This window comes from Abramis brama (genome assembly GCF_963993115.1).
Source record: "Abramis brama genome assembly, chromosome: 12".
Taxonomy (NCBI): domain Eukaryota; kingdom Metazoa; phylum Chordata; class Actinopteri; order Cypriniformes; family Leuciscidae; genus Abramis; species Abramis brama.
The window spans coordinates 17,354,858-17,367,706 of NC_139974.1; the positions used below are offsets into that span (position 1 = coordinate 17,354,858).

A 12,849-nucleotide genomic window follows, 5' to 3' on the forward strand; every position below is an offset into this window, starting at 1 on the left:
ACACACACAACTTTTAAAACTATACTAGCTGTAGCGCCACCTAATTATAACAATTATAGAAATATTTTATTTGCGTGCCTTAAAAAGGCAGACAATCTGTGTTTTCCAAGGCTCTTCAGTTCAGTTTTTAAGTGTTCACATCACATCAGGTTGGAGTGAAGCAAACCAAAAGATTTAGGAGTTTCATAGAGGGAGTCATTTAGATTACTTGCTGACTTCATCATCGATGTTGTATGCCAGGAATTAGGAAAGGCAAACTGCTGATGTGATTGAGCTGGAAGAGTAGGAAAAATTAATTCTGCTGACTTCAGTAGCTAAAACTGAGCAGAGGGAGACACACCATCATGATGAAACTTAAAGGATTGTTCTTCATCACCGTCAGCTGTCTGCCTTTAGCTGGTAAGGTGCATGTAAAAATGGAGCTTTATTATTCATTCAACCAAAGAAGATAAAGATACTGACATTTTCTGTCACCCATACTGAAGATGTGTTGATGTGCTGAGTTGGTGTAGTGCTGAAGTTGAATATAGATCTTGACCTGCGAAGGTAAGATCTTGGCAGTCTACATATCCCTGAAACAAAGCTAAATCATATCAGAACTTTTGCATGTTTAATATAAAAATTACAACCTATGCAATGTATTTAAATCCAAAGTGACACATTTCAGAGAAAATAAAAAATTGAAGTCTTTCCGCGTCAAGATGTTCCAAGCTGATAGATTTGGAATAACTAACTGCCTCACAAGTGTGCACACTCCTGAACTACTTAGCTGAAGCACCTTTTGATTTTATTACCCAGTCTGTTTAGATAGGAAGATCAGCTTGGAACATCTTGTGTCGCTTTGGTTTTCAGTGACATTACATAGGTTGTCATTTTTACAACTAGATGTACCGCATGGCGGTACAAAATATGACCGCCGCTCAGGCCTGCACTGGCTTTCCACAAAAATAAATGACGTGGAGCAATTTGGCTGTATTGCGTGTTTATGTATATAAGTTGTATATTTTAAAAGACTGTCTGGAGTATTCCTGTGGATCATGGATAATTTAGAGTTTTGTAATTATTTGCCATTACTATTTAAGTTTTATATCAAAAGTCATTAGTTTAGACACTTAACATCCATAATGTGAAAACGTCACATCCATAACAGTGGTTAACAGTAAAAAGCGACTGAAGTGCCCTTGAGCAAGGCACCTAACCCCTCACTGCTCCCCGAGCGCCGCTGTTGTTGCAGGCAGCTCACTGCGCCGAGATTAGTGTGTGCTTCACCTCACTGTGTGTTCACTGTGTGCTGAGTGTGTTTCACTAATTCACGGATTGGGATAAATGCAGAGACCAAATTTCCCTCACGGGATCAAAATAGTATATATACTTATACTTATACATACTAAGTATGAAAAATCTGTGTTTTTTTTTTTCAAAGGACCCTCCCATTCAATTTATACAAACCTCTACCAAACGGTTGAGGTGCCTGTTGATGGTAAAAGTCTGTTATCTGACTTTGGCATGGGTTTGTTGTGTTTTACTGAAATAAAAAACATTTTTTCCCCAAAAAAGTGGTTTTATCTTGTAGCCCTGGTACCAGAGTTTTAAAAAAACAATGTTAACAAAATTAAACTCATTCCCACTGTACCTAGTAGAACACTTAAGTAAATGTCCCATTGAAATTAATGGGATTTTATGGATTTAGGTGAAGAAAGTGTACACATAATACATTTTGGTCTGTACCATGAAGAGAAAACTGATTCAACTATATAAACTATATATTTTCTGAAAGCGTAGACTCTCAGGATGTGATCTAACATGGCATGAAACATGTCCCACCCACGTCATTAGTATACTGCCCAAGCATAACACATTGGGTATTGGTAAATCGGGTATATGGCTGATACCTAAAAAAAGTAGTAGTATGTGCATGTCTGTCTGTGTGTGTGTGTGTATGTGTGTGTGTTTGTGTATGTGTGTGTCTGTGTGTGTCTGTGCGTGTATGTGTGCGTGAGTACATGTGTGTGTGTGTTTGTGTGTGTGTGTCTGTGCATGTGGATTTGTATGTGTGTGTATGGGTGTGTGTCTGTGCCTGTGGATGTCAGTGTGTGTGCATGCTTGCGTTTGTTTGTATTCCTGCATGTGTGTGTGTGAGAGTATCATCCTAAACCAGCAACCCTTCGCTCAACAGCACCATCTACAGGCCGATGAGTGTACAGTCACTAAATGTGCACATAAATGAATTTATTTTATACCCCCCCATGGATGAAATTCTACGAAACTTAGCATACCCCCAGAGGATGTCAAGTTAATCATACACATGAAATATGGTGCAGTTCTGAACATCTCCACTGAAGATAGGGGCGATTAAAGCAGAATAATATTGCATTTTAATTTTTTATGGGAGGGGCGCAAATCACAAATGAGTGATTATGGGCTAGGTTGATGTGGGCCCTTAAGACCAACATACCATAAAAATTTCTTCATCCTCGGTTCCACGGTTCAAGTAGTTATTTAGGAAAAACTGCATTTTTTGGGTTTGGGGGGGCCCAGCGCTGGGGGGGAGTGGCCCCCGGGGACCAAACGAAATTTTTCCGTAAAAGTCTAGTGGGGCTACATGCCCACCAAATTTCATGTTCCCCGGTGTTTCGGTGTCCCTGGTATCGTTGACGAAAAATTCACGGGGGGCCCAGCGCGGGGGGGGAGTGGCCCCCGGGGACCAAACGAAATTTTTCTGTAAAAGTCTAGTAGACCAACATACCATAAAAATTTCTTCATCCTCGGTGCCACGGTTCAGGTAGTTATTTAGGAAAAACGGCATTTTTTGGGTTTGGGGGGGCCCAGCGCGGGGGAGGAGTGGCCCCCGGGGACCAAACGAAATTTTTCCGTAAAAGTCTAGTGGGGCTACATGCCCACCAAATTTCATGTTCCCCGGTGTTTCGGTGTCCCTGGTATCGTTGACGAAAAATTCACGGGGGCCCCAGCGCGGGGGGGGAAGTGGCCCCCGGGGACCAAACGAAATTTTTCCGTAAAAGTCTAGTAGACCAACATACCATAAAAAAATTCTTCATCCTCGGTGCCACGGTTCAGGTAGTTATTTAGGAAAAACTGCATTTTTTGGGTTTGGGGGGGCCCAGCGCGGGGGGGGAGTGGCCCCCGGGGACAAAACGAAATTTTTCCGTAAAAGTCTAGTGGGGCTACATGCCCACCAAATTTCATGTTCCCCGGTGTTTCGGTGTCCCTGGTATCATTGACGAAAAATTCACGGGGGCCCCAGCGCGGGGGGGTAAGTGGCCCCCGGGGACCAAACGAAATTTTTCCGTAAAAGTCTAGTAGACCAACATACCATAAAAAATTCTTCATCCTCGGTGCCACGGTTCAGGTAGTTATTTAGGAAAAACTGCATTTTTTGGGTTTGGGGGGGCCCAGCACGGGGGGGGAGTGGCCCCCGGGGACCAAACAAAATTTTTCCGTAAAAGTCTAGTGGGGCTACATGCCCACCAAATTTCATGTTCCCCGGTGTTTCGGTGTCCCTGGTATCGTTGACGAAAAAATTCAGTAGATGACGAAAAAAAAAAAAAAAAAAAACTTTGACAATCCCTATATGACCGCTTTCGCTAGCTACGCTAGTGGCGGTCATAAAAATGCATTTTTTGGGGTTTGGGGGGGCCCAGCGCGGGGGGGGAGTGGCCCCCGGGGACCAAACGAAATTTTTCCGTACAAGTCTAGTGGGGCTACATGCCCACCAAATTTCATGTTCCCCGGTGTTTCGGTGTCCCTGGTATCGTTGACGAAAAATTCACGGGGGCCCCAGCGCGGGGGGGGAAGTGGCCCCCGGGGACCAAACGAAATTTTTCCGTAAAAGTCTAGTAGACCAACATACCATAAAAAATTCTTCATCCTCGGTGCCACGGTTCAGGTAGTTATTTAGGAAAAACTGCATTTTTGGGGTTTGGGGGGGCCCAGCGCGGGGGGGGAGTGGCCCCCGGGGACCAAACGAAATTTTTCCGTACAAGTCTAGTGGGGCTACATGCCCACCAAATTTCATGTTCCCCGGTGTTTCGGTGTCCCTGGTATCGTTGACGAAAAATTCACGGGGGCCCCAGCGCGGGGGGTAAGTGGCCCCCGGGGACCAAACGAAATTTTTCCGTAAAAGTCTAGTAGACCAACATACCATAAAAAATTCTTCATCCTCGGTGCCATGGTTCAGGTAGTTATTTAGGAAAAACTGCATTTTTTGGGTTTGGGGGGGCCCAGCGCGGGGGGGGAGTGGCCCCCGGGGACCAAACGAAATTTTTCCGTAAAAGTCTAGTGGGGCTACATGCCCACCAAATTTCATGTTCCCCGGTGTTTCGGTGTCCCTGGTATCGTTGACGAAAAATTCACACGGGCCCCAGCGCGGGGGGGGAAGTGGCCCCCGGGGACCAAGCGAAATTTTTCCGTAAAAGTCTAGTAGACCAACATACCATAAAAAATTCTTCATCCTCGGTGCCACGGTTCAGGTAGTTATTTAGGAAAAACGGCATTTTTTGGGTTTGGGGGGGCCCAGCGCGGGGGGGGAGTGGCCCCCGGGGACCAAACGAAATTTTTCCGTACAAGTCTAGTGGGGCTACATGCCCACCAAATTTCATGTCCCCCGGTGTTTCGGTGTCCCTGGTATCGTTGACGAAAAATTCACGGGGGCCCCAGCGCGGGGGGGGGAAGTGGCCCCCGGGGACCAAACAAAATTTTTCCGTAAAAGTCTAGTAGACCAACATACCATAAAAAATTCTTCATCCTCGGTGCCACGGTTCAGGTAGTTATTTAGGAAAAACTGCATTTTTTTGGGTTTGGGGGGGCCCAGCGCGGGGGGGGAGTGGCCCCCGGGGACCAAACGAAATTTTTCCGTACAAGTCTAGTGGGGCTACATGCCCACCAAATTTCATGTTCCCCGGTGTTTCGGTGTCCCTGGTATCGTTGACGAAAAATTCACGGGGGCCCCAGCGCGGGGGGGTAAGTGGCCCCCGGGGACCAAACGAAATTTTTCCGTAAAAGTCTAGTAGACCAACATACCATAAAAAATTCTTCATCCTCGGTGCCACGGTTCAGGTAGTTATTTAGGAAAAACTGCATTTTTTTGGGTTTGGGGGGGCCCAGCGCGGGGGGGGAGTGGCCCCCGGGGACCAAACGAAATTTTTCCGTACAAGTCTAGTGGGGCTACATGCCCACCAAATTTCATGTTCCCCAGTGTTTCGGTGTCCCTGGTATCGTTGACGGAAAATTCAGTAAGGTGACGGGAAAAAAAAAAAAAAAAAACTTTGACAATCCCTATATGACCGCTTTCGCTAGCTATGCTAGCGGCGGTCATAATAAATGTGCAAAAGTTCTGATATGATTATTTTTATTTTATTTTTTACATACATACCATCTGATTTAAAAGAGGTGTGTAGACTTTTTAATCCAGAGTATATAAAACATCACTAAGTTTTTGCCGTTCAGGGTCTAATGAATAAAATACAGACTAATTGGACTAATAGGACTGTTTTCCTAACTACATAAGTATTTTGCGATGTTCCTGATTTGCCTAAAGAGGAAATGCAGGATGTTGAGAAGGGCATCTGCTGAGTGCTGAATCACGCACAACTCTATCCCATGACCACTGCTAAAGATTTCAGTTCCTAAATAAATTATCTGATCAACAGCTTTTTCATGTCCTGAGTGGGCACACAGCTTTAACACCAGATGCTGATTCTAAAAAATTCACCCGACTACACTCTGTCAGGGTTCTGTCACCAAGGTCTAGTGTGTTTCTTGGTTTTGTGACAGAGCCCTGACACTCCCGTATTTCTCCTGTCTTTGTCTGTGTGTCTTGTTGTGTTCTGTTCTGCATGCGGCCATGGTTTTTCTTCTGTGTTTCTGTCTTGTGCTGCGTCGCATGCACGCATTGTTTCCCACTGGCTGTGTGAGTTCATGTTATCTTGTTTCTTGTGATTGGGAGATGGGTTCTCGTCCTTTTGGGGGTTTGTGGTATTTGTTTACCACCGTGTTTACCACCATGGAGGTGAAGGTGCTCTCCCTCCTCTTGATCCTCCCCCGCTTTCCCTCATGAACAGTCAGGTCCCCAGTCCTCTGATGACCCCTTCAGGGAGAGGAGGAGGAAGAAGGAACATGCCCGCCTCATCTGCCATCTATCCAGAAGTGGCAGCACACCCTGCAGCACTGCCCATGTTGTCTGTGACTGCTGCACTTTTTCCAGAGGCGGTCGTATATGCTGCAGCACCCCCGGTGGCAGTCGAAGAAGCTTCAGTGCCCCCTGTGGTGGCTGAAGAAGCTGCAGCGTCCCAAGAGGTGGCCGTTTATGCTGCTGCTTTCCTTGAGATGACCGTGAACACTGCTGTTCCCCTAAAAGCAGCTATCTCCACACCATTGTCCCGCCAACGTAGGCAGAGAAAGACAAGGAAGGTGTCCTCTATAGCGTCAAGTCTGTCGGTTCCTGAATTACCTGTCATGTCTGAAGATGTTGACAGAGACTGTCCCAGAGCCCGCTACTTGCCCAGAGACTGTCCCAGAGCCCACTGCTTGCCCAGAGACTGTCCCAGAGCCCACTGCTTGCCCAGAGACTGTCCCAGGGCCTGTTGCTTGCCCAGAGACAGTCCCAGAGCCCACTGTCTGCCCGGAGGCCTTTCCTGAGCCCATTCTTAAGCCCTGGATCTGTTCCACCATGAACCTCCCTACCTGAAGGCTGACCAGACCCATGCCCACTACACCGGCAGCCGAACTCCCATTGGGAATGTCACCTTCATATCTTAATTTTGTTCCCATTTTTCACCGATTCCTGTCCTGCCTGAGTCTGGTCTGATCTGCCTGTTCGGATGGTCCCACTCGAGTTCCCTGTTCTGACAGACCCAATCAAGTTCTTTGTTCTGCTGGGCCACTCAATTTCCCACTCAGGCTGCCAGCCCAGCTGACCCCAGTCAAGCATCCAGACCCATCTGACCCACCCTGGCCTTCAGCCAGAATTCCAAACCCACCTGATTCTCCCTGGTCCTGTGCAAGGACTTCTGACTTGCCTGCGCCTCCCAGGTCCCTTCTAGAGACTTGATTATCTGTTTTTTCTTGTGTTGACTTGGCTCCCCACCCTTCCTGCTTCGTGTCTGTGTTTTGTTTCTCCTGTCTTGTGTTGACTGTTTTTGTTTTTTATTTTCTCTGGTGTGTTGGTCTTGTCTTGTTCTGTGATGTTCTTGTCTTGTGTTCCCTTTTGAGGGGGAATAGTGTCAGGGTTCTGTCACCTCGGTCTACTGTTTCTTGGTTTAGTGACAGAGCCCTGACACTCCCATATTCTCCTGTCTTTGTCTGTGTGTCTTGTTGTGTTCTGCTCTGTATGCTTTTGAAGCGCTCTTGCAGCTTCTTGTTATGTCTTGTTATGCTGCTATATGCTCTCCTGTCTATTGTCTGACCCTGCCCATCATGTTATCTGATTATTGGTTCAGTTTCCCCACCTTTCCTCCCTCATTACCTGCCTTGTTTGCTGTCCTATTTATTCCCTTTGTGTTTGCTGTCCTAGGCTAGAACGTTGTCACACATCGTAGCATGCTGTTGTTACCCTGCCTGTCTGATAATTCCTGCCGTATTTGTTTCCTGCCTAGTCAGTCATGTCATAAGTCTGCCTTCCCAGACAAGCCTGTAGTGTTTTCCCACACGGGTTAGTTTAGGTTTCTGTTTATTTTACTTTTATATTAATGAATGAATGAATGAATGAATGAGGCATTTATATAGCGCTTTCATATGTACTACTGTACACCCAAAGTGCTTTACAATCATGTCGGGGTCTCTCCTCAACCACCACAAGTGGCAGCATCCACTTGGATGATGCACTGGCAGCCACAGTACAACGGCGCCAGTGCACTCACCACACACCAGCTATAGGTGGAGAGGAGAGAGAGTGATAGAGCCAATTCAATGGATTAATAAAGCCCATATTCCTCTGCATCGTTGAGTCCTCACTTCAACCAGTACCTCAAACCGTGACACACTCCCTCTCTTTTTCAGTGATTTCCTTGACATGCTACACGTGTGTGTTTCCATCAATCTCTCCAGTGGACTGTCTGATGTTCCCCCAGGAATGTCCCGTGGGCCAGCGATGTCTTGCCAGCACAGCTGTAGGAGTCAAAGGTCAACTGAACTAACTACTGATTAGACAGTCACTGTACTATATGATTTATTAACCAATGTAACAAAAGAATGAATCAGATATATATGTATGAATGTGCTACTGTGAGACTGATTGGTTGATGTATGTACAGTATCTTGTGTGTGGTGTGGGAAAAAAGTTGTGAAGGTTTTCTCAGAGTATGATTTAGAGGACTTTCATGTTTTTAAGGAGTGCTCTGCATATGTGAGTGAGTAATAGGGTGTTCCCTAATAAGCTGTCTTGACCTGATTTGACACTGAGTTTAGTTTAGGTTTGCATGCCAGACATTTGACTATCAAATGAAATGCAACTTTTCAAGATTCAATGGCATGAAGCTCACAAATTTATCATATATATTTACACACAGTGCTCAAAGTGGGCCCGTACATATATATTTTATTCCGTAGCGTACCCTCACTTTTTCTTGCATACCGGTTTCATAACTTCATATATTTATTTAACTTAAATCCTTAAATCCTAGAGCACTGCTTTTATACTTTCAACTGAAATGTTGCTTGTGTTTATTTTTTATTGTACAAACTTCTTATACTTTTAGAATGGCTATTATTGTTCATTTAAATATTATTATACAGTTGGGTATTCCTGGCATCTTGGCCAAATTTGCCCTCTTCCTAATATTCCCTATACTGATTGGCTTTATCACTCTGTCTCCTCTCCACCAATAAGCTGGTGTGTGGTAGCTTTTCTGGCGCAATATGTCTGCCGTTGCATCATCCAGGTGGATGCTGCACAGTGGTGGTGGTTGAGGAGATTCCTCCCTTTCAAGTGTAAAGCACTTAAAGTACCCAGAAAAGAATACTGAAGGGGGCGGTTTATTTCTTTTTTGTATTAGCAGTTTATACTATTTTATAGCACTTTACTATTCAATTTTGTTTTCATTTTATTTTATTTTTTTCCAGAAATGGTTAAGTTGTTTAATTGTTAAAACTGAATTGATTTATTGTCCAAACCAACCCCTAAACATACCTGTTGGTAACGCTCTTGAAATATTTAACCTTTAAAATTTGTTTAAATATATAAGCATTAAGACTTCATGCAAGACTTCATTAGCCGCTCAGTGTGGTGCCTCAGGTCTGATGTGTAACACACTTAACAAAGTGCAGTAAACAGTAAAACAATTGCTCTACAAACTAGTGTGTTTATAAGTACATTACAAAATCAAAATAATTTTAAAACAAATAGGTGGCACCCAGCACAGGCGACACCCCTTGCAAGAACCCCACTTTTTAATTGTGTTTATAGGAGTGGTGAAGTAGTCGGCGGGATGGATATTTGGGCATTATATTTATAAGTCCTGTGATGTGTAAGTCAAGTCAAGTCACCTTCATTTATATAGCACTTTTAACAATATGAATTGTTTCAAAGCAGCTTTACAGTGATAATAGGAAATTACAGTAACAGAGATTGTTTTGGCTTTACAGCAGCTCTAGGATAAAGTTATTGTCTAGCTAAAGTTAGTTTTGATTGAATGATTCACTTCCGTTGCAAAGATCATTAGTTATTAACTTAGGGGCCGCTAACACGACACCGTTCTAACAGAAAACCCTCAATGCGCTCCGGCCACCCATCCGCCCATCCACACAAAACAGTGCCTGGTGGCTCAAGAACGCACTCCCGGAAATACTGTAGGTTCCAAGGTGCAAACGATTATCAGTTATCTCTGTGCAAACCTGCGCAACCTCTGCGCAACCTCTGCGCAAACACTGACGTTGCACACATGCGCATCACGTGTCCATAAGTATGCGCATTTTAATATATATGTGCGCAGGCGTGTAGTCCTTCTTTATAAATCAACCCTCAAACTACTTGTCTGGCCTTAAAAATTTATAATACAGAATTATTTATCGCGTCCATGTAGCCACGTGGTGACTCTGTAAAGATAAAACGACAGCGTTTTATCTGTATAGAGGTAAAGGATGAGGAAGGAGGCCTTCATAGGGGAGAGGCTAGTTGAAACTTCAGGACTGCATTGTCGTTGTGTCCAGGGGCAGGTCCTTCATCAGATCTGGATACGGCCTGGATCCGGTGGACTGCGGTAAACCTCGGGATAAACAAAGAGACTAATATTAGCATAGATGCCATCCTTCTTATGATGTAACAAGTACATCAGGATTTATGGGAAGTGTTCCCGGTTCCGGCTGACCTAAACTATGCAGCCTAACAATGAATTATAGAAGTCTATAATGTGTTATGTGTATACTAGGCCAAATATATGTGTTTTCTGATAGAGAGTGTCTGTTTCCCAGACAATGTTATGAAGTTCCAAAGTTTTGGTGCTAAATAGGAAAAGGATCTAACGCCAGGAGTCGATTTTGATATTCTTGGTATTATCAACTGTCCAGAATTTTGAGATCGCAATAGACGTGAAGGACTATAATGCGTTAAGAGCTCGCTCAATTACCGGGGAGCTAAACCATTTAGTGCTTTGTAAGTAATCAGCATTTTTTTCAGCATATTTTAAAATGTATTCGATGTTTAATAGGGAGCCAGTGTAGTGTTGACAGAACCGGGCTAATATGGTCATACTTCCTGGTTCTGGTAAGAACTCTAGCTGCTGCATTTTGGACCAGCTGTAGTTTATTTATTAGGCAAGCAAGGCAACCACCCATAATAGCATTACAATAATCTAGCCTTGATGTCATGAACGCATGCACTAATTGTTCCGCATTTGTCATTGAGAGCATATGACGTAATTTAGATATAATTTTAAGATGGAAAAATGCGGTTTAACAGATACTAGACACTTGACTTTCAAATGAAAGATTGGTATCAAAGAGCACAGCCAGGTTCCTAACCGACGAAGAAGACTTGACAGAGCAGCCATCAAGTGTTAGACAGTATTCTAGGTTATTACGTGAGGTTTTTTGTCCAATAATTAGAATCTCTGTTTTTTCAGAATTAAGTAGTAGGAAATTACTAGTCATTTAGTTTTTATATCAGCTATGCATTCCGTTAATTTTGTGAATTGGTAAGTTTCGTCAGGGCATGAAGAAATATAGAGCTGAGTATCATCAGCATAACAGTGAAAACTAATGCCATGCTTCCTAATAATATCTCCTAAGGGTAGCATGTACAGAGTGAACAGCAACGGTCTTAGTACTGAGCCTTGTGGTACACCATACTGAACTTTTGATCGATAAGACATCTCTTCATTTACTGTTACAAACTGATAACGGTCAGATAAGTATGATTTAAACCATGCTAATGCAGTTCCACTAATGCCAACATCATTTTCGAGTCTATTTAAAAGAATGTTTTGGTCGATAGTATCAAATGCAGCACTAAGATCGAGTAACACTAATAGCGAGATACAACCACGATCGGATGATAAGAGCAAATCATTTGTGACTCTAATGAGAGCTGTCTCAGTACTATGATATGGCCTAAATCCTGAATGGAAATCCTCGCAGATACCATTTCTTAAAAATGAACATAGTTGTGAGGATACTGCCTTTTCTAGTATCTTTGACAAAAAAAGGTAGATTAGAGATCGGCCTGTAATTCACTAATTATTTAGGATCAAGTTATGTGTATACTAGGCCATTCTTCCTCTCCTATAGCAATGAATGAATCGAATTTTTCCTCAAGGAGACTACAATGCACTGCCTGATGCAATACTTTAGTAGACGGTTGCATAGTTATAATTTTCTCCCTGATATTATCAATCTTGTAAGTAAAGAAGTTCATTAAGTCATTACTGCTGTGCTGCTTGGAAACGTCTGGGCTTGAAGCTTTATTTTTCGTTAGTTTAGCCACTGTTTCAAAGAAATACCTAGGGCTTTGTTTATTTTCTTCTAATAGGGTTGAATAAGCAGATCTAGCAGCTTTTAAAGTCTCTCTGTATGCAATCGTGCTCTCTTTCCATGAAATGCGAAATACCTCTAGTTTTGTTTTCTTCTAGTTGCGCTCCATTTTTCTGGCTGCTCTCTTAAGGGAATGAGTGTGCTCATTGTACCACGGTGTTGGACTATTTCCTTTAATCTTCTTTAAGCACAACGGAGTAACTGTGTCTAACGTGCTGGAAAAGAGAAAGTTAAAGGTTTCTGTCACAACATCGAGTTCTTCTAAGCTATCTGGGATGCTGAGATGATGAAACCGATCAGGAAGATTATTAATAAAGCAATCTTTAACAAAATGGACGAACTTCTTCTCCTCACCCGCACTATCAAGGATTTTTTAAACTCCGCTGCTCTGTGCTTCACTGAAACCTGGCTGAGTGAAGCCATACCGGACAACGCACTACATCTGCCGGGCTTCCAGCTGTTCCGAGCGGATCGCATCGCGGAACTAACGGGGAAAACGAGAGGTGGTGGATTGTGTTTCTTCATTAACGAAAGTTGGTGTTCAGATGTAACAACACTGAAGAAGATGTGCTCTCCTAATTTAGAGGCGCATTTCATAAACTGTAAACCTTTCTACTCGCCGCGGGAGTTTTCCTCATTCATTCTCGCGAATGTTTACATTCCTCCAGACGCGTGTGTGAGCGCAGCGCTACAACAGCTGGCTGAACATATAGCTGAAATGGAACAAAGGTACCCAGACTCTCTTTTAATCATTCTTGGGGATTTTAACAAAGCAAATCTCTCCCGTGAACTGCCAAAATACAGACAGCATGTTACATGTCCTACCAGAGACAGTAATATATTGGACCACTGTTACACCACGATAAAGAA

General features: G+C 43.6%; 1 protein-coding gene across 1 annotated transcript in view; it reads left to right on the forward strand.

Annotated features, from left to right (window-relative positions):
* Positions 1-12,849, forward strand: part of LOC311093867 (uncharacterized protein) — a 19,898-nt gene continuing 7,049 nt past the window's right edge. The window contains exons 1-2 of the mRNA XM_084131493.1: positions 1-399; positions 8,014-8,136. Coding sequence (XP_083987619.1) covers positions 345-399; positions 8,014-8,136 — 178 coding nt within the window. The 5' untranslated portion in view covers positions 1-344. The remainder of the gene's footprint in view (positions 400-8,013; positions 8,137-12,849) is intronic.